The following is a 20116-nucleotide window of genomic DNA, read 5'->3' as shown; positions in this document are numbered from 1 at the left end:
AGCCCATTGAAAGTTAAATCAGTTTGGCGTAGTAATAGTGGGGTGATATGCAAAGCCTTGAACCTAATATTCACACACTCATCTCACAAACTTGAACACAAAACTCATGTATTAATGTCTAAAATAAAACTGTTTACTGCATAGAAACAATCTCATGTGCTCATCAATACAGAGTGACAGAACAACTGACTGGAATATGTATTAATTACTGTACCAGATGGGTGATGTGGGTGGATGAGAGTGCAGATGGGAGATGTGGGTGGATGATGGTATAGGTGGGTAATATCATACAATACGTGATTGATACAGACCACAGAACCACACGCCCATTTTTTTATTATACTGTAACATGAATATTTACAATACCAGTGTGATAAAAGCTGTAACAGAGGTAGTACAGTAATGTATCTTAACTGTAGTTTTTTTATGCATTTTCCAGGAGCCTAATGCTAACAGTGTAGCGTGGAATACCAGCTGTGAAGAAATGCTGTGTTTCTCGGGAAACAACACTCTCAACATCAAGGCCTCAAATTTCCCAACACACCAGCAGAAACTACAGGTAACATGACTTTTTCTTATGGTTAATTTGTAAAAATAACTGAAATTGGGTAGATTAACTCAAATTAGTACAGTATATAAAAAAGTCATCATTAGAGGCCATCATTTAAACTTGGACTAATCCACTTGGTATTTCCGAAACGTTTTCATGTGTGGCACCTCTAATGAAAAAAACTTACTGTCATCAGGTTACATTCAGTTTATGGAATGTTATTTAGCTGTCTCATGTTGGGCTTCTATGGATACATGTCTTTTATTCAACCCAGGGCTTTGTGGTGGGATTCAGCGGCAGCAAGATCTTTTGTCTTCACATCTACAGTATGTCCACCATTGAAGTTCCCCAGTCAGCCCCTATGTACCAGTATTTGGAGAAGAAGATGTACAAGTAGGTGTTATTTTGTGTGTGCGTGCATGCGTGCGTATCTTTGCGAGAAATAAAAATATATGTAGGTCTCGATAATAAAAGAGGATGAAAGATAAATGGTAGTACCTGTATAGTAAAACACATACATGGATGAGAAAGTTGTATTTATGGAAGGATTTCCAAAAGTTTTCTGAGAGATGTAACATTAGGGTGGTTAAACTTCAGGTGGAAGAAGCTGGAGGGACAAGTCTTCAGGTGATCTGCATATTCATGTTTATATATTTCTTCCCCAGGGAGGCATATGAGATAGCCTGTCTGGGTGTTACTGACGGTGACTGGGAAGCTCTTGCCATGGCAGCTCTTCAGGGACTTGAATACAACATCGGCAAGAAAGCTTTTACTCGTATTAAAAACCTCAAGTACCTAGAGTTGATACATTCCATTGAGGTAATGTATTATCTTGGCCAATTGATTAATTTATTTATTTATCCATTTATATAGATAGAATTCAGTCATCTTTCTGTGCAGGATTTTCTTCTGTATATATTTATTTATTCGTAATACCTGTACAGACAATTTAGGTTATGCTACATTACATTAGTTTATGTAAGGTTAGGTTAGATTAAGATAAATTTAGTTAGTTTTATGTTAGGATTGTTAATCTTCAGATGAAAGATGTTATGTGATGTTAGGTTAAGTAGGGTTTAATATGTTAGGTTAGATTTGGTTAGTTAAATATTAGGGTAGTTTATTTTCAGGTGAGGTAAGTAGGGGGAAAATCTTCAAGTGATCTGGGTCAATTTAAAGCAAGACAATTGATTACAGTATACTTTTCATTCATCAGGAACGTCGACACAAGGGAGAGGTGGATAACAGTATTTTCCTCGGAGACATAATGGCATTTGAGGGCAAGTTCTCCGAGGCTGCCAAGCTGTACCGCAAAAGTGGGAAGGACCAGTTAGCAATGAACATGTACACAGATCTTAGAATGTTTGATCTGGCACAGGTAAGATCTTTGGTATCTCTCACTGTCTGTTCTCTCTCTCTCTCCTTTTTTTTTTCATTTTTCCCAAGGTTTTAGCTGCTTAATTCAAGATGACAGGAATCCTAAGCAAAGAGGTATGAATACGTACATTCTCCCCTTATTTGTTGTCTTTCGTTTATTTTACTTGTTGTAATATATGAAATGTGATTTGCCATATAATCATCATGTACAATGAAGCCTCTCATTTTGTCTATCTGGTTATCTGCTATTGCCTCTCTGCCGCCAGTTATTTAGAATATTTTTTATTATAAAGCATTATTTCATATATACTGTACGGTATATTCTTCTCACGGACAGGACTACCTTGGTTCAGACGAAACAGTTGACAGGAAGCAGCTGATCAAGAAGAAGGCAGACTGGGCGCGAAACATTAATGAACCTCGAGCGGCAGCTGAGATGTACCTGTCTGCTGGGGAGGTTCACAAAGCCATTGATATTATGGGTGAAAATGGGTGGACAGACATGTAGGTTTATAGTGGCTGTACAGTCAAGGTATCATGATTATATAACATTGAAATTTATGACTGTACTCCTTTGTTATGACAAAGTTTGTGTGTGCTAGATAATATAGCCTTAATTATACAGTACTTGACCTGAGGATCATCCACTTATTAACCAGGATGCTTATTCTTTTTGATGTTTGACTAATTATCATAACAATTTAGGTTCTTGAGGGTTCTTCTTACCTTGGTCCCTGCATGATGACCAATGACAGTCATTCTCTTCACGCCAGCCAGGTTAAAACTTTTTCCGTGTTTGCCATTCTCATACAGGTAGTTCTGCTATAACGCGATAATTGTGTTCTTGTAAAATATCGTGTTATAGAAAATCGCGTAATAGAAATAACAGGGCTTATGGAGAAAATAGGGTTAGGTGCAGATTACTCGAAATCGAAAAAATTTAGTAGTTAGCCTAACACAAAGGATAGCACAGTCTAAATAAATGTTACATTCATATCTAATAATGAAATCATACAGTAAATGTTACACTTTACTTGATGGGGGAGAAGGGTGATTTTGAGGTTGATAAAATCGAGCTTCTCTTCAAGTGTTATATCCTTTCTTTTACGATCATCACCGGGAATTCTATCACCAGAACGCTTCTTGTTGATATTCTTCTTTACTATATTCACATTATTTAATTGTTTTTTTTTTGTTTTTTTCTAATTTATTGTTTTTTTATTACAAATATTAATGATATTCTTTATTTCAGGGGTTTAGATGCATATTTATGCACTTTTTTACAATTTTTACAATTTTATATTATATTTTTCAGTGTTAAGTGGTTGTATTTGGGGGCCTGGAACGGATTAATCCTATAACGAATGAATGCTATAACGAACAAGGTTCTAGAACCAATTAGATTCGTTATAGCATACCCCACTGTACCACAAAATTGGAGAAATAGTAAGCAAAAATCGCGTTATAGCAAACAAGCGTTCGCGTTATACAAATATCGTTCCTAATTCATAAATCGCGTTAGAGCAAATTCGCGTTATCAAAACACGCGTTATAGCAGAACTCACTGTACCTCAGTTGGGAATGAAACATAGGAAATAGGTAGGTACACTCGCAACAAAAAGTATCGGTGCATACTGTAGTGTGAACAATTTGAGACCAGTGACGATAGGTATTGGGAAAGGCGAGTTGTTCCAGCCGTATGTTGGCAGCCCTGATTGTCAGCCATATGGCAACACCTAGTGGAGGGGGGGGGGGGTTATGAGGATACACTTAGCAACCTTCCCGACATATCACAGTGTATACGTATCGTTTCGGAACTCGTCGATCTCACCCTGCACCGTTACTTTTTGGTGCGACTGTACTGTACATACAGAGAAATTTACGTACATAGAAATATAGGGCGTGGACAAAAAAGAACTTGGCATGGAAGGAGTGTAAGCTGTGTCTCCCTCATAATTAAACTAAAAAAAAAAAATCACTGTGGTATGGAAAGAAAATTGCAGACTTCCAATCTCTACCTCTTTGTAACATTGTCAAGTCTCCACCTACCCCTACCCTCTCATACACCACCTCCCTCCCTGCCTGCCTGCCAAATTCTTTTTGTTCACAACTGTACATAGAGAGAAATATAGGTAAATAAACAGGCAATTGTTATACAGTACTAATAAGCTGATTAAAATTAATCTGCAGTTTTAATGTAAGTCTCAAGTTTATTCCCATGTTCATCATTATTTGAAGGTTGTTGGATGTTGGCCGCAAGACTGACAAGGCTGACCATCAGACACTTAATCTGTGTGCCCAGCACCTGCGCCGCTTAGGCTCCCTGACACACGCTGCAGAGATGTACAAGTAAGTCACTGGTTCATTGTGTACTGTAGAATCTAGTGTCTTTAATGAGAATATTTTGTTTTTTTATATAAAGTCTTTGATTCACTAGCACAGGTTCCCCTTATGTAGTGGTACTTACTGTGTTTTCTGACCAAGATTAACAGTGGTTGAAGGAATATTAGGATCACATGAACCCTTGTTTGTGTGTTGGTCAAAAAAGCTTTTTATTGTTCCGTATATAAATTCTTCTTATCCAGTCTGGCCAATTTGTACCATTTTTCAATTTTTTCAATTGATTTCTTACTGTAGAAAGATGGGAGAGATACAGAGTGTTATAGAGCTGTATGTTGAAGTGCAAGATTGGGAAGAAGCCTTCGTATGGGCCGAGAAACATCCAGAATATCGCCAACTGGTTTATGTTCCATATGCAACATCACTCGCTGAGCAAGACAAGTTCTTACAAGCTCAGAAAGGTTAGTAAATATTATACACTTTACAGAGCAACTACAGTAATGCCCTAAAAAGGTGTTTGTTAATGTTTGTTTTATTATTCTGAATATTATTTCTTTTTTTAACTTAATTGAGTTCTGTAAGACTACTGGTGAACACATGCTCTTAGAATGTAATGAATCCCCATCACCATTAGAATGAGGAAGCTACTAGTGAGGCAGGTAGAGTTGAGCTACCTATTTAGTACCTCACACCACCACTATAGGCCTCCATTTTTATATTACACAACTGGTCTGTCATTTTTCCATGGTTTCCAGCTCACTGGCCATGAGCCTAATGGAAGAGGAAGTGTATCAAAACTGCCTGCCTGTGAGTGGGCTCTGTTAGACAGGAGAGATTTGGATAGGTTTGGTTAGGTTAGGTTAGATTAGGTGAGGTTTGGTTTGGTTTATGTATAATACTGTACAATTAAATGATTGCATTTTTCAGCTTTCCACAAGGCAGGGAAGCCAGAGGAGGCCTTCAGGGTACTGGAACAGCTCACAATGAACGCTGTCAATGAAAACCGATATGATGATGCCGGGTATTACTTCTGGATGTTGGCTATGCAGTGTCTTGACATAGCAGCAGAAGAGTAAGATTTTATTCTTGGGAAGTTTTTAGCTTCTATGTGCTACCTGCATGTTTCTTATGCCTGTCTCTCTGTCACCAGATCTTTATCAATCCATCAGCATCTTGGTATGTGTGTATATATATGTTTATCTGTTTCTCTGCCTACCTGGATCACCTGAATATTAACTACCCAAATACTAACCAATCCTAAACTAAACAGCATATGGGTGTTTAATCATTAGTTTAAATAAGTTGGGAGGCAAATCTTCAAGTGATTCAAGTTTTGAAATGGAGTAGGAGTAGTGTAGTATGACAAACTGGAACTAGGTGGCCGAGACACCTTCTCCTTCCCCACCATGAATGTGTGTGTGTGCTTAAGTGTGTTAGGTTTGATGCCCAGAACTCGATATGGGGAAGATGCTCCCTGCCTACTGTGACAACATTTGCTTGTCCAACCACTCACCCATTGTGACTGCTCTTCCACTGCAGGGTGACAGTTGTATTAGGGAGGTAAAACAAGCATGGAATATGGCCATGAAATATTGGTGATGATATACTGTACAGTACTATACTAATTGTTTTGAATAGTCCATGACACTAGCATTGGGTTTCTCTGGTCATTGGTTTAGTGTGAGTATTATATATACCTGAGCTGCCTTGTTCCAGGCTCATCAGTAAGATGAGATCATTCCTTAATTTATTCATCTTATTTCCTTCCAGTAAGAATGAACATGATGCAATGATGACCAAATTCAAGGACTACCAGAAGAAAGCCTCAATGTATTATGTTTACCACACTATTCAACGATATATGGTAGGTGTATTGGTCATTTTTGGTGAGTGTTTTGATCATACAGTATTTATTTTGATTAAATGTGGTGATTATTATTGGTATTGATCATACTTATATTGATTTTATATAGTAAGTTTATTAATTGTGTACCATACCCTCAATAATTTGACAATAAAGGGGGCTCTGGGTCTCTTGAATTACTGAAAAATCTTAATTAATTGTGTACGGAATATTTTTACATTATTTAACATTTTCCGATTTTTTGAATTTTTTATTATTATTTGTTTCTTTTCTGTTCAGTTTTTGCACCTGGCCATGCCTTGGCTGCTGCATAAAATAATCTATATATAATTATTGTGCAAAAAATAAATTTTTGTACAGTGCTTACAGTAATAATAAAGTAAATAATACAGTAATAAATAAATGTAACACTGCAAGGTGAGGTGACAAGGCAGGAGGTGAGGTGATGTGACAAGGCACTTACACAATAAACACATTAACAGCACTACAAAACCATTGTCTAATAGCATTTTAATTTCTAATTTCTTTTAAAGTTAATTTTTACTTTAGCACTTTGACAACTGATCAGTGAATAAACCAGGGCATATGGAAATGCATTATACACTACAATAATATTTATTAAGTTCTGATAAATATGCTATAATATTATTTACCAAGTGCTTACTGTGGTAAGCGCTAACCCTCTTGAGCAGTGACAGTGCTTGTGAGATGGCGAGTGCTGGCAACATTGCTAGGGAGATCAGCTGTTACCACTGTAAACAAGAGACCAGGAATATGCTATGGCACAATAGCTCTTCTGGGATTGAGTGTGGGAGTTTGGGGGAAAATTAATTATTTTTCCATAATGTTTTATTAACCCAGCACCAAATGATCCTAAATAATATGGGAATTATGTTGAAATTGCATATTGTTATTATAAAGGGAGCGAGGGAGGTGAGTTGTCTTCTCCTCCCTCTGCCTCCTCCATCCCCTCTCTCGAGCTTTACATCCAAATGTAGTTTTGTAGCAGTATCTTAATATAAATCATGTTTTAATCCTGTAGTTCATTCATCTTAATCTGTTTCAAAATATATTCCTGTAATAATGATCCACTTTTCAGAAACGCTCGATTTACTTCAGATTCATTCCAAATTCAAATTGTTTAATTAATTAAAAAAAACATACGAATTAAGCCAAAATCCAAATTTTATTGTCCAAATTAATGAGTGTACAGTGTACTGTGTATGGTAACTGTATTGATCATAATTGGTTTGAATAGGTATATTGATTATGTATGGCAAGGGTATTGACCATATATGGCATTGATCATTTTTGGTAACCGTTGATCATATACTGTACTCTGGGATGTTTTGTTGTGTGTGGATATAACTAGAGTGGTAATGAGCAAGTGACAGAAAATTCAATGAAAACAAGGAATGTGGATGTTATAGTGTTGTGCAGAGTGAAGTCTAAAGGCTAAGGAGAGGTGAACTTGGACCAGTGAGTGAAGTGTCTGTCAAGTGTTAGAAAAATGTGGTAAAGGTGAAATGTGTAGTTGTACAGTAACTTATAAGTGGACAGTCCCAGAATATTATGGACTGAACTAAACCTAAAGTGTGAAACTTGGGCTGTTGTGAATACTTTACCTAGGAGGAACTGAGTAATTATGGTAAAAACCAAGGAGGAACTGAGTAACTATGGTAAAAGCCAAGGAGGAACTGAGTAACTATGGTAAAAACCAAGGAGGAACTGAGTAACTATGGTAAAAGCCAAAATATGAGAACTAGAATGATGGCAATGATGACCGGGTAATGAGAACTCCTACATATACTGTAATGTCCAGCTCTCACTCTGTAAAAGTAGGTTGGAGGTGGAATATGGCTGTAAATTGGTGATGGTGATTTCATTATTGTATATTATTACCATTTTTCATCTAATTAAATCTGATACATACTTCTGTACCATATTTCTTCTTGATGGCTGCTTTGATAATATTGCACAGTGCTATTTTGTTAAGTTCACTTGCAATTTGCTCCAAATCAGAAAATGTGCACTTCTATACTGCACTTTACTATATTTATAATGCTACTGCCTCTTGCTATACTGTATATCTGTTGAGTAAAGTAAATTGAGTAAGTATATATTGTTCATGAACATTTACCAGAATGTTTTCTTGTACAATATAGTATTCAGTAGGTTAATGAATACTGTATATCTTAAGAACTTTTTATTTCATTGCAGGATGAACCCTTCACATCATACATGCCAGAAGCTTTGTTCAACATTTCAAGATTCCTGATGCATGAACTTATGACCACACAACCCACAGGCATCTCCAAATTGTATGCTTTTACTTCACTTTTGAAAATGAAGGGATATGTTTTTTGTGTCTTGCTAACTACTTTACATCCTACAGAAACACTCTCTCCTTGATGAGACACACAACTTTCTCTCCTTGATGAGACACACAACTTTCTCTCCTTGATGAGACACACAACTTTCTCTCCTTGATGACACACAACTTTCCTTGATGAGACACATACAACATTCTCTCCTTTATGAATGAGACACATGCAACTTTCTCTCCATTATGAGACACACACAACTTTCTCTCCATGAGACACACAACTTTTTCTCTATGATACACACAACTTTCTTTCCTTCATAAGACACACACAACTTTCTCACTTCTTTCAAGAGACAAATACAACTTTATCACCCTCATGAGATAAACAACTTTTGTTTTCCTAGAATAGTATACTGTAGTGACTCGAAGTTGATTCGAGTTTTCAATACTGTACCTGTATTTGGACTTGGTGCAGTAATTTTAGAGTTGCTTATTCTGGTCTGGGTTATGTAATGGTACTTCAGGATTACTCCTTCAATTATGGTCAGTATTGCATTTTTCTGATAAAGAAAAGGTCACATTTTCAGAAGTTTTCTCTTAGTGTCTCTAGCTGTTTGATGGATAAAAAAGGTCACACATTTTTAGAGTAATTTTTTCTTAGTGTTTCTGTAGCTCTTTGATGTATAAAAAGTCATTTTCAGTAGTTTTCCCTTAGTGTCTCTTTAGCTGTTTGTTGTATAAAAAAAAGGTCACATGTAAAAAAAAAATTCCTTGGTGTTTCTTTAGCTCTTCGCTGTACACTTTGTCCAAACAAGCAAGAAATCTTGAAGCTTACAAATTAGCGCGCTACGTGTTGAACAAACTGCAAACTCTGCGCATTCCACCACGGTTTCAGGTAATTTTGTATTTTAAGGAAGGACTTTGAAGAGAACACTGTTATAGATAGTTCATGTGGTCCATAATGTGTATGAAAATACATAATGTGAAAAGTAGTTCAATGATGATCTCTTCTTTTGTGTATGAGACAGTTGGACATATGAACAAAGTTATGTAACACAATGATCACAGCTGCCTGTCCTTGGAGTACCTGTCTCACTACTGGTGGATGGAGTAATGAAGTTTATTGAGTAGATGGCTCCTCCACAATATATGAGCAAAATTTTATAAGTATTTTATAGTTACAATAATATGTGCTGTATGTATTTTGTCTGTGGTTTTTGTTACATTGATTTTAAATAGAAAACCCTTTTCTAGTGAGCATTGTATTGCATGACTTAAATTGTAATGATGCCAGATGTACTATACAGTTGCCTCTCGAATTACATGAATTTAATTTATGCATATTTAGAATAACACTTGTGTTGTATTTATACCATTTTTTAATTAATGTGGTCATATTTTTTTTTTATTACGGAGTCTGAATTGCATGCCAAACAGTCTGTTGTGGGCTGGCAGTGAGCAAGCGATGCCGATGAGATACAGTACAGTACTATATGACTCGCGGCATGAGTAAGGATGAGTGGGTGAGCATGCGCCATGGATTAGCATCCGGTAACCATTGTTGAGTGAGTGATTACCTAGTTTTCTCGTGATTGTTCTTGTGGTGTTTTGTGTTTGTGTGTAACTTTCAGCCCTTATGATGACTTATAAACATTCAACTACAGGCAGTCCCCAACTTATGACGGGGTTAGGGACCCAAATCCAAGTCGCAAGTCGAATTGGTCGTAAGTCGAAAATGCAAAAAATAATATAGAAAATATAAAATGAAATACAGTACAGTAAAAGTAATCAATAATGAAAAATGAATCAAGTGTTACTGTGCACTTACCTTTAATGTAGTCAGCTGAATGCACACGGGGCCCCAATAATTTTTTAATTAAACATGGGGACTACATTAATTGGATGAAGCAGAGTAGGAGATAGGGCTGGGTGGGTCATCAATGTCGCTTTCTTCAGATAGGTTTATGTACAGGGGTAACTTGCTGGTTGAAGGTATTGGATCATCTTGAGGGAGTAAAGAGGCAGCACTGGTGGGGCGTGAGGAGCCAGTACTGGGGGACTTCTTAAAATATAAGTGCAACTTAGACTGCACAGTTTGCCTTTTCTTTTCATTGTAAATCTCCCTGTAGCAAGCAAGTGCATCTTGGATCATTCTGTCAACTTTTGCAAAACGCTCAACATTTTGATCCATTTCGTCAAACATTTTCATCACCTTATTAATAGTGGCAAATGCCTCTGCCATTTGTTTCACTGGAAATTTTTGGGGGGTGCAGGTTCTTCTACATTTTTACTCTCTTCTTCCTCTGCAATTTTCTGTGCATCCCGTTCAATAAGATCCTCGTTACTTAGAGCTTCTGCTCCACTTTCAACCAACTGCTCAACATCTTCATTATCAATTTCTAACTCCAGCTGTTTACCCAACTCCACTATCTTGTTACTAATCTCAGAAATTGCTTCATCTTCATTAAATACTTTGAAACTGTTCACATATCTTTTCAGGACTTTCTTCCATCTACCATTCATGCTCTGACCTGTAACCTCATCCCATGCTGCAGCTATGTTCTTTATACATTTCAAAATGTTATAGTCCTTTCAAAACTCTTGAGCATTTTCTCACCTTCAGTAGCAGCAACAGCCTGAGCGAAGGTCGTACGTAAGTAATACGCTTTAAAAGCAGTAATAGCACCTTGATCCATGGGTTGGATGATAGAGGTAGTGTTAGGTAGAATGTAGACTCCCTTAACATCAGGGTGCAGGTCGTCCAGGTGTGGTGGGTGTCCCGGAGCATTATCCAAAATTAATAAAATCTTGAACGCAATCCCTTGTTGCAGACAATACTCCTTGGCTCGTGGAATGAAACAACTCGGGAACCAATCCTCAAACAGTACTAGGGTCATCCATGCTTTCTTATTACTGCAATAAAACACTGGCAGTGTGTGCTTGCTGACATGTTTAAAAGCCCTTGGGTTCTCTGAATGATATATCATGAAGGGCTTTATCTTGAAACCAGCTACATACCCCCAACAGAAGTGTGATTCGGTCCTTGAATGCCTTGAATCCCGGCATGGTTTTCTCCTCTTTGTGGATGTATGTCCGTTCTGGCAGGCGCTTCCAGAATAAGCCACTTTCATCCACATTAAACATTTGCTCAGGCAAATAATTTCCCTCCACGATGACACGATCTAGCTCCTTAAAAGCTTCAGCAGCACCCACATCAGCACTTGCTGCCTCTCCACTCACCTTTCGAAAAGGCTTCTTGCCTTAGCCTGTATGGTTAGAGGGCCTAAGGGTACGCGCTTTTGTATCTGATCTTCCATCTACACCACAAGTAATTTTTCCATCTCATGAATAGGACCTTGTCTTTTTTTTTCGTTATTATTGTTCCTTTTATAGGTGCTGATCTTTTCATTACCTCACGAATTCGTTCCTTGTCCTTCAAAATTGTTGATATCGTCTAGTGAGAGAAGCCTAGGTCACGTGAAATGGTTGCTACCGTTTTTCCATTTTCATATTGCGTTATTATTTTCATTTTCATCTCAAAAGTAATTGACTGTCTCTTTTTCTTCTGAGCACCACCAGAACTCACACTTTTATGCTTGCCAGTCATTCTAAAGGGAATTAGCAACAAAAATATTGTCAGTACACAGCGCGATCACTACCAACAACAACGACAGCCAAACACCAACTGAGCGTGGATGCTGTACTCCACGAGGCAACCCAGCCCATGCGACGCTCTAGTACGGGACGGAAACGTTTCAGTCCTAGAAAATACGTACGGAGTTTGAAAATTTTTTGGTATGACTGAGGTGGTTGTACTGGATGGTCGTATGTCGAGTAGGTCTAAATCGAGGAGTACCTGTACATCCAAAGGTGCCACCCAGCCCAAGCAGCAGCAAAAGACTATCACTCTTGGTGATAAATTCGACATAATAAGCCACAATGAGAGAGAAGAACCATAGCTGATATAGGTTAGGTGGTTGACCTTAGTGAGAGAACCATCAGGACAATATGTGACAATGCCACCAAAATTAAGGAAAGTGCTAAGTCTGGAACTTCAATGAGTGCCACAAAGACATCATATGTACGAAATTTGATCATGGAGAAGATGCCGGGTCCGGGGATTGAAGATCAAAACCGGTGGAATGTATCTGTCAGCAAGCTGTTCATTCAAGCCAAGGCTTATTAAATTTACATCGATTTAGCTGTATTCTTTTGTTTGTATTGTATGTATACAAAGAGTGAAGGATATACTGTATGTACCTACAGTATATGATATAGACGTACAATTGAGTTTTGAGGCTGCTCCCCCTAACCCCACCATTTCCTTTTTTTTATTATGGGAAAATTATGTTTGATTTACACGTTTTTGAGTTATGCGGCCATTTTCAAGAACACAACTATACCACGTAAATCAAGAGGCAGGTGTACAGTACATACAAAGAACTTATCAATTACTTTTTAAGACTCAAAGCCATATTTTGGGGACAGGAGGATGTTGAATTGGCAGCCTTGAAAATTCGGGCCAAACCTTTCCACGACAACGAGGAACACCAGCCTCTGTGTTATCGCTGCTCTACCACCAATCCTCTCGTCAACAACAACGGCAACCAGTGTGTTAATTGTTGCCACCCGTTTGTTTATTCCTTCGTGTCATTTGGTATGTATTTCCCAGACTTTTATGATGTTATGTCTTAAGTTTGACTTACCGGTAAGTGTATGTAGTATAATAGGATGTTAAGTCAATGAATGTGAATATATATGTCACACATAGTTAAAGTATTTTATCATATTCACCTCAGAAGATAAATGTAGAAAGAGTAAAAACTAAGAAAAATAGAGTGAAATTAAATCATAAGTGTCACTGTACTGTAAACAAGGCAAACATTTATTATAACACAGAAAACTAACCTAACCATGCCTACCTATCCACATGATGACACAGTTTATTTCTGGTAAGGGAGGTAAATTACTGTTTGTTTTATGTCATCCAGCATCATGAAGCATTTACACTCACCATGCTTAGATAACCACAGCAGGGATGTCTTGAAGTTAGGAACCCCCATTTATTTCACACAATAATTAAACATCCTAATGATAAATGAGGTGGTGGGGTGGGGTAGGTCAGGTAAGGTCACAATCTCTAAACTTTCTGCTCTATAATGGGGTCTTGTGTTCAACATCTTTAGTCATTCTTAAAGATTGGTCGTCTTAAGACTTGATGGTCTAGTACATTCCTAAATAAGATGAGACTCCTCAGTTTGAATGTATTTGTGGTCAGATTCTCAGCTTGAAAAACTAGCATGTTCAACACCATTCTATGTTCATAATTCTTGCTCTCACAACATATTTAGATGTTAAGTAAAACCTTAATGAGAATCCTTTCCTATAACCACTTGTGTACAGGGTCCTCCCACTGCCAAATAAAATTGTCTGGTGTTAGGCAAATAAAATATTAAAAGTGGTGTTATGAGCATCTAAAACAATTATACTTTTCTAAGTAATTGCTAAACTAATTAGGATCAATTTAATAAAGTGCTCTACAAGGGCACAGTTAAGTTTTACTACAGCCCTTGACAGAGGAATATACTTCCTCAGCCACAAATTTTACATCTGGATAGTGATTTATCATCAACCCACACTGTGGTTCTTGGAAGTAAAGGTTTGAGTGACTTTGGGTAGGGGTTTAGAGTCACTGGGGTTAAGGTTTAGAGTCATTATACCTTTAATTTTCTTAAAGTAAATATATTTTTTTCATTAAATTATGGTCAGACGGTTTCATATCGATTGGGTTCTTTTATCCCTAATTAGAGATTAACATTTACTGTTCCATGAGCATACTTTTTAACATATCATTAGCTATACTGTACTGTATAATATTTGGTAAAATATTATATACCATATGTTACTATTTCTATGCCCATTCAAATGATATATTGGAAGGTATTCTTCAACGAGTAATGTTTCCGATAAACAGCAGTTCACTTAAGGAGCATTTTTTTAGTAATGCCTATTACTTGTTAAGTGAGAACTTCTGTATGTGTTTGCTTGGTTATGTTTGATTGTAATTACAGTAGTGCACTTCCATTATTTTTACATACAATTTTTTATAAATATTATGTTTATGTTACATCATCATTGTGTTGCAGAAATTTTACCAGTTGTAGAGTTTGTGTTAGAGGAAGGAATTACCGACGAGGAAGCTGTGCGTTTCATTCAGCAGTCAGGTGGCAGTGGTTCAGGTGACAGTGAAGGTTCAGTGAAAGACACTGGTGAGGAAGAAGAAAATCATTGGAGACAAACAGAGTCAGGAGATGCTCAGGCTCTCACCCTTGATGGCTCACCAACAAATTCACAAAACAATGATGATCCTTTCACCACAAACCTCATGAACTTCTGTGTGAGTATTGTGTGAAGGTGTGTCTCAATAGTTATCCGATTACTGATAACCCATTAATGGTGTTTAGATGGTCACTACCTTTGATGCTTAACTCATTAATTTGAGTATTGATAGTGGGGTTTTGTAAAACCATTTACAGGTGATCCAATTACAGTATACAGGGGGTCCTTGTTATGCATCATCACTATATGACATTTTGCACTGACGTTGACTAATTGAGGAATGCGATGTAGAAATTTCCCCAACTTATGTCGTTGTTTTGTTTTTTACTTGGTTGATTTAGTATAAACAACGTCAGAAGTTGAATCTCGGTCTCATTGTGCTCTATCTTGCTGTGAGTAGTGGATTTATCCTTGTCATCTTTAAATAATGAATGACAAGCATAGTGCAAGTACAAGTGGTGAGGGGAAGAAAAAGTGTATGAGTATTACTCTGGATATGAAGATGGACTGTTCCATATATGGCACATCTGCATTGAATAAGTTAATTTATTTGATATTAAAGTCAGCCCTGATTTGCCTTGAAAATTTTTAATTTGTTCATTATTTTGACCATTTGAACAGGGAGGGTCTGAATACCAGCCGGTTACTCTTGGGCGGTCAGCACTGATAGCCATGGAACCTCATGATGTGATAATATGCCGTTGGCCAAAACCTCTCAAATTCCAGTTCTTCAAAAACATCATGTCTGACATGCCCATCACACACTGTGTCCACTGCAACAAGGTGAACTTATGAAATTGATGAGTAATATATGATTTCCCCTCATTATGAAGATTTGTTTTGTAATAAATTTTTTCCCTTCATTTTGAATTTTTTTTAGTAAAACTGTACATTATTGGATATTTTATCCTCACTATGATCATTTATTTTTAGTAATATTAAATATTTTTCCTACATTATGATAATTTATTTAAGGAATATTAGATATATTTCCTTCATTGTTAGTAATATCCTATGTTTTAGAGACATTTGGACTGGCTATTACAGGGTCGGTTAGTTTTACTGTCTCTTAACACTTTGTTTTGTTATTATCTCCCACTTGTGTAGTTCTGTTCAGTCATTATGGTATTATATAATGTAACTTGTAGAAGTGACATGTGTGTTTCTTTCAGATGTTTCACACTGATGATTACATACTTCAGGTTCTTCAGAAGGGTCACTGCCCATTTTGCCGCACTCCCACTGGTGATAATTCTGACAACAATGATTGAAGGTTCAGTATATCTTTATTCCATATTTTTTTTTATAGAAAAATGTACAGTATTCTTTTGTTATGGGTGTTATTGTTCCTGCATAATAGGATTTCCAGTAGTGTTTCTGAATACAATACCTAAGCTTTATTTAGATATAACAGACATTGACTGTGGTAGTTTAGAGATGAGTTGTCCTGTACTGTAACAATGTTTGGTGGTGGCTTCTCTCTTCATGTAGATAATAATCTGCCTGACTACTTAGTCAATGGTTTACACCTGTCTAAGTGCACAACATCAGTTCCAGACCACTTGAAATTTTACTTATTTTTACAATATTGAGGCTTTCATTTAAAAAATAAGTCTGTTGAATTAATCTGATATTTGAAGGTCACATGACTGTGATATAAATGATGTTTATATATTTTTTTAAATTCTAAATTTAACAAAGTGTAAATTTTTCTAAGATTCTATTTGATTTGGACTATAGTACATACAGTAATTTATTATGTGTATCAGAATTTGTTTCCATAACTACATGTACTGTATTTCATTTTCAGCTTGAAGAAAAATAAACAAGAGCTGAGTGTAAACTGATGAAGGTAAAACAATAGTTCACTTTTTTTGGCCTCCTGATGATGTTTAACACCTTATGCTGATAACTTAAAGATATTTTCTTTCTTTATTGAGATATTTATTGATAAATTTTATTTTATTACTTATATTTCTAATAAATATTTGATATTTCATAATAATTGAAATATGTTAACCTGTTGCAATGAAAGTTAAAATGAATGAATCCATCCAGCTGTTACAGTACTGTATGCACAAATGACTGAAGTAGAGTATTTATGGTGAATTTGCTGAACTTGGTGTCCATAAATTATCTGACGATTGTGTAACTTAATAACTTCAGTTATAGTAAACCCTTGATAACTTGGCTTATACTGTATGAGGCTCTGGCCTTGCCGAATTATCCCAAATTCTGAATTATTGACGTGCTTCCCTCCCCCTATAATAATAAAAAAAAAAGTATTATTGGCCTGAGCTAACATATGGAATATATACAGTGTGTGTACATTTAATTACTAATTTTCAAAAAGTAACACTTACCAGCACTGCAGAGGCATGGTAGTTAACGCAGTTGGTGGAGGTGATAGAGGGGGAATGCTACATAAACAGTGCGGCAAGTATGTACTGTATACTAATTTGGTCACTTATAAAAAAATAAAGAATAAATTTTAACAAATATACAATTATTTCTCTGTATATTTCAATTCTGAGTATGTCAATAAACATGTAACTTATACCATGCAGGATATTATAGTCAACCCTAGTAAAACCATTTTCTTTAATACAGTGCAAAAGAGTAAAAATTTAATACTCTAATGTAGCTTAGAAATAAAGACAATGTAATGTATAACAATAAGATGAGAAAAATATAGAGTACATATAGGTGTGTGAGCTGTACTGCTTGGCTGACTCACCTGCCTCCCTCCTTCCCATGTAATGTCATGGCATACACACACACACACACCTCTTAGTCAGCTGATTGAATGCCAGGCTGAACTGTGGCGTCACTTAGATGGTGGTTTGAGTGTGGAAAGAGCTATTTTGGGGATATAAAATATGTGCTATTGTATTTTATGATATGCTATGTATCAATTTCGTTTATCATAGCAATATTTGTTTAAAAAGTGGTTATAGCACTACTGGTGTCAGACACATGAATATTTGACTTCAGTTGCATTCAGATTGTTGGACTAAATTAGAATTTTCACCAAAGGGGACAACTTTTGGATACCTGGAAACTTTAGATAGTTTGAATTCAGATAAAATGAATTGCACTGTAAGTTAAGGTAAAGTCTATGACATTAGATTTACCGTAATGGTGGAGACGTTTTGTATACAGTGGCCTGACATGAATTGGGAATTTGTTGGGTGTTAATGGGTTAGTGCTGCAGGAACCAAATTTTACTCGGGAGTGCTAAATATTAATTCTGGTGCCCTAGATACAGTACTCTGTAGTGCAATGGATAGTACTTTATATCCAAAATATTAGGGTGCTACAGCGCCCTTCCTTCCAGCGTCCATGTACTGGGTGGAGTGAGCCACCATCCACCCGACCACAACAATAACAAACACCAGACCTACCAAGCATTGAGTGCGGTGAGCATTACCCATGCTGCTAAATGTACTGAGATTTTCCAAGATAATTTTATATAACTGCATTTCCAGAGTTAATTTTAATAAATTCTTGAGAGCATAGCTGTGCTGAATTCTATAAATGCCAAGTTATCAAGGGTTTACTGTATTATAGAGAGAACACACTGCAAATGTGGATGTCTACTAAAGGAAGAAACAACCCAAGAGTTGTTTGTTAAGTACGTATTATAAAACCTGCATGTTCTATGTACGTACAGTGCAGTACTGTACAATATTTTTCATGCTACTGTATTAAGTTTTGTACAGCATTTGATTTATGGACACTGCTAAAAATTTTATGAAGACAAAATAGACACCATACAGTGTATGTTACTGTACATAGCCAGTACAGTACCTAACTTTTTGTATTCTAGTCAATCCTTGTGAATATTTTAACTCCACTGTATTTTGAGGATAAACTTATTTTTGTTAAGCACAAATAAAAATTATTATATTTTTTATATATTATTTTACCCTAATTAAATTTTACAGCTTGTTTATTTAGCTGTACGTATTATCTGTGATGACAATTAGATTCACATTTCACACAACTACAGTACAGCACACTTACATCTTCGGTACAGTACAGTACATGCATCCCGAGGGTTACGGAAGGGTTCCGTTCCTGAAAATTTTTCCATATCGTAAAACCATTTTTCCCATTGACTCCCATAATATAAGTTGAGATGCATTCCTATGGAAATTTTTGCGGCCCAAACACGTAATCCAAGCACATAATATGTTCATCTATTTTCGTTCATATACAGTACTATATGAATGAAAATAAATGCATATAATAATTCATTCATGATATAACATGACAATAAATGCACACACTTGAATTTAATTTGCCACAAATAATGTTGAGTGCTGCAGGTGGTGGTGAGGTGGGGTGGTCTGATCGGAGTTCTGGGAGTTACCTCCTTAAAACATCATATTTATTGTCCATCGTAATTCCTTCATGGAATCTTTTATCACCAATCATTGGTGAGGCTGAAAAACACCTGTGATTTTTCTTGGAGCTTGTTTCTGCCAATGAACTTCTTCCCCTTGAGGTTCAATTTGAACTTCAGAAACGGCCAAGACTCACAGGGGGCCTGATTTGGAGAGTACGGAGGGTGGGGGACCACTGGGATGCTGTACTTCACCAGAATATCATTCACAGAGAGGAGAGAGAGTGCGCAGGTGCATTGCCATGGTGAATCAGCCAGTTGCCAGTCGTCAATCGGAATCCGGTTAATATTTCCATATGAGAAGTCCAACCGCTCGGCAATCTCGTGTGGTCACCCTAAAATCTTCATGGACAAGCTGGTAATTCTTCTGGACATTTTCATCATTTCTCTCAGTGGAAGGCCACATGAAGCCAGTCTGGGAACTTTTGCATCACACCTCGTATATATCAGGGATGTGATTTCTCCGTTTTTTTGTTTTTTCCCCCTCGTTTTAGGCGACCCATGTGAATTGTGTAGATCCATTGAGAAAAATTTAGGGGGGGGGGGAGTATGACCATAATGAGAGAAGTGTTTAACAATAAATAACAATAATATAATTGACCCTCTAGGGTAGATGGGTCTGCCAAGCACGAAAGATGAGCCAGTATATTGAATGTAGTGGCTGCACTCTACATGTTCATGCATTACATCATATACTCTACTTCTCATTGGCTGAGTATTTCTTGTTTTGCATTCCATTCTTTGATTCTTTAGTATTTCATTGACGTATCAATATAACGCCATTATTAAAGGCATTATAATATGTCTCTCCACCCTATCCACTTGATTCACCCTCCCCTGCTGCCACTCATGGGGGAGGGGCTAAGAATTTTTCAATATAACTAAGTTTCTATAATCATTTTACAATTTCTG

The 20116-nt window shown here is 36.6% G+C and overlaps 1 protein-coding gene across 3 annotated transcripts in view; it reads left to right on the top strand.

Annotated features, from left to right (window-relative positions):
* The window catches only part of LOC121870376 (intraflagellar transport protein 122 homolog), a 30492-nt gene extending 11785 nt beyond the window's left edge, over positions 1–18707 (top strand). For 2 of the 3 annotated variants that reach the window (XM_042372179.1, XM_042372178.1), the window contains 16 exons: positions 440–559; positions 825–943; positions 1216–1369; positions 1767–1928; positions 2265–2431; positions 4166–4276; positions 4565–4728; positions 5195–5339; positions 6038–6131; positions 8352–8452; positions 9244–9352; positions 12946–13114; positions 14604–14854; positions 15418–15579; positions 15969–16069; positions 16607–18707. In XM_042372179.1, the coding sequence (XP_042228113.1) occupies positions 440–559; positions 825–943; positions 1216–1369; positions 1767–1928; positions 2265–2431; positions 4166–4276; positions 4565–4728; positions 5195–5339; positions 6038–6131; positions 8352–8452; positions 9244–9352; positions 12946–13114; positions 14604–14854; positions 15418–15579; positions 15969–16067 (2127 nt within the window). In that variant the 3' untranslated portion in view covers positions 16068–16069; positions 16607–18707. The remainder of the gene's footprint in view (positions 1–439; positions 560–824; positions 944–1215; positions 1370–1766; positions 1929–2264; positions 2432–4165; positions 4277–4564; positions 4729–5194; positions 5340–6037; positions 6132–8351; positions 8453–9243; positions 9353–12945; positions 13115–14603; positions 14855–15417; positions 15580–15968; positions 16070–16606) is intronic. The other variant, XM_042372180.1, reaches the window with a different exon arrangement.
* Positions 18708–20116: the final 1409 nt, after the last annotated feature.

Source organism: Homarus americanus, unplaced genomic scaffold, assembly GCF_018991925.1.
Source record: "Homarus americanus isolate GMGI-L3 unplaced genomic scaffold, GMGI_Hamer_2.0 scaffold40856, whole genome shotgun sequence".
NCBI classification, from domain to species: Eukaryota; Metazoa; Arthropoda; class Malacostraca; order Decapoda; family Nephropidae; genus Homarus; species Homarus americanus.
This window is presented reverse-complemented; position numbering and strand designations above follow the sequence as displayed.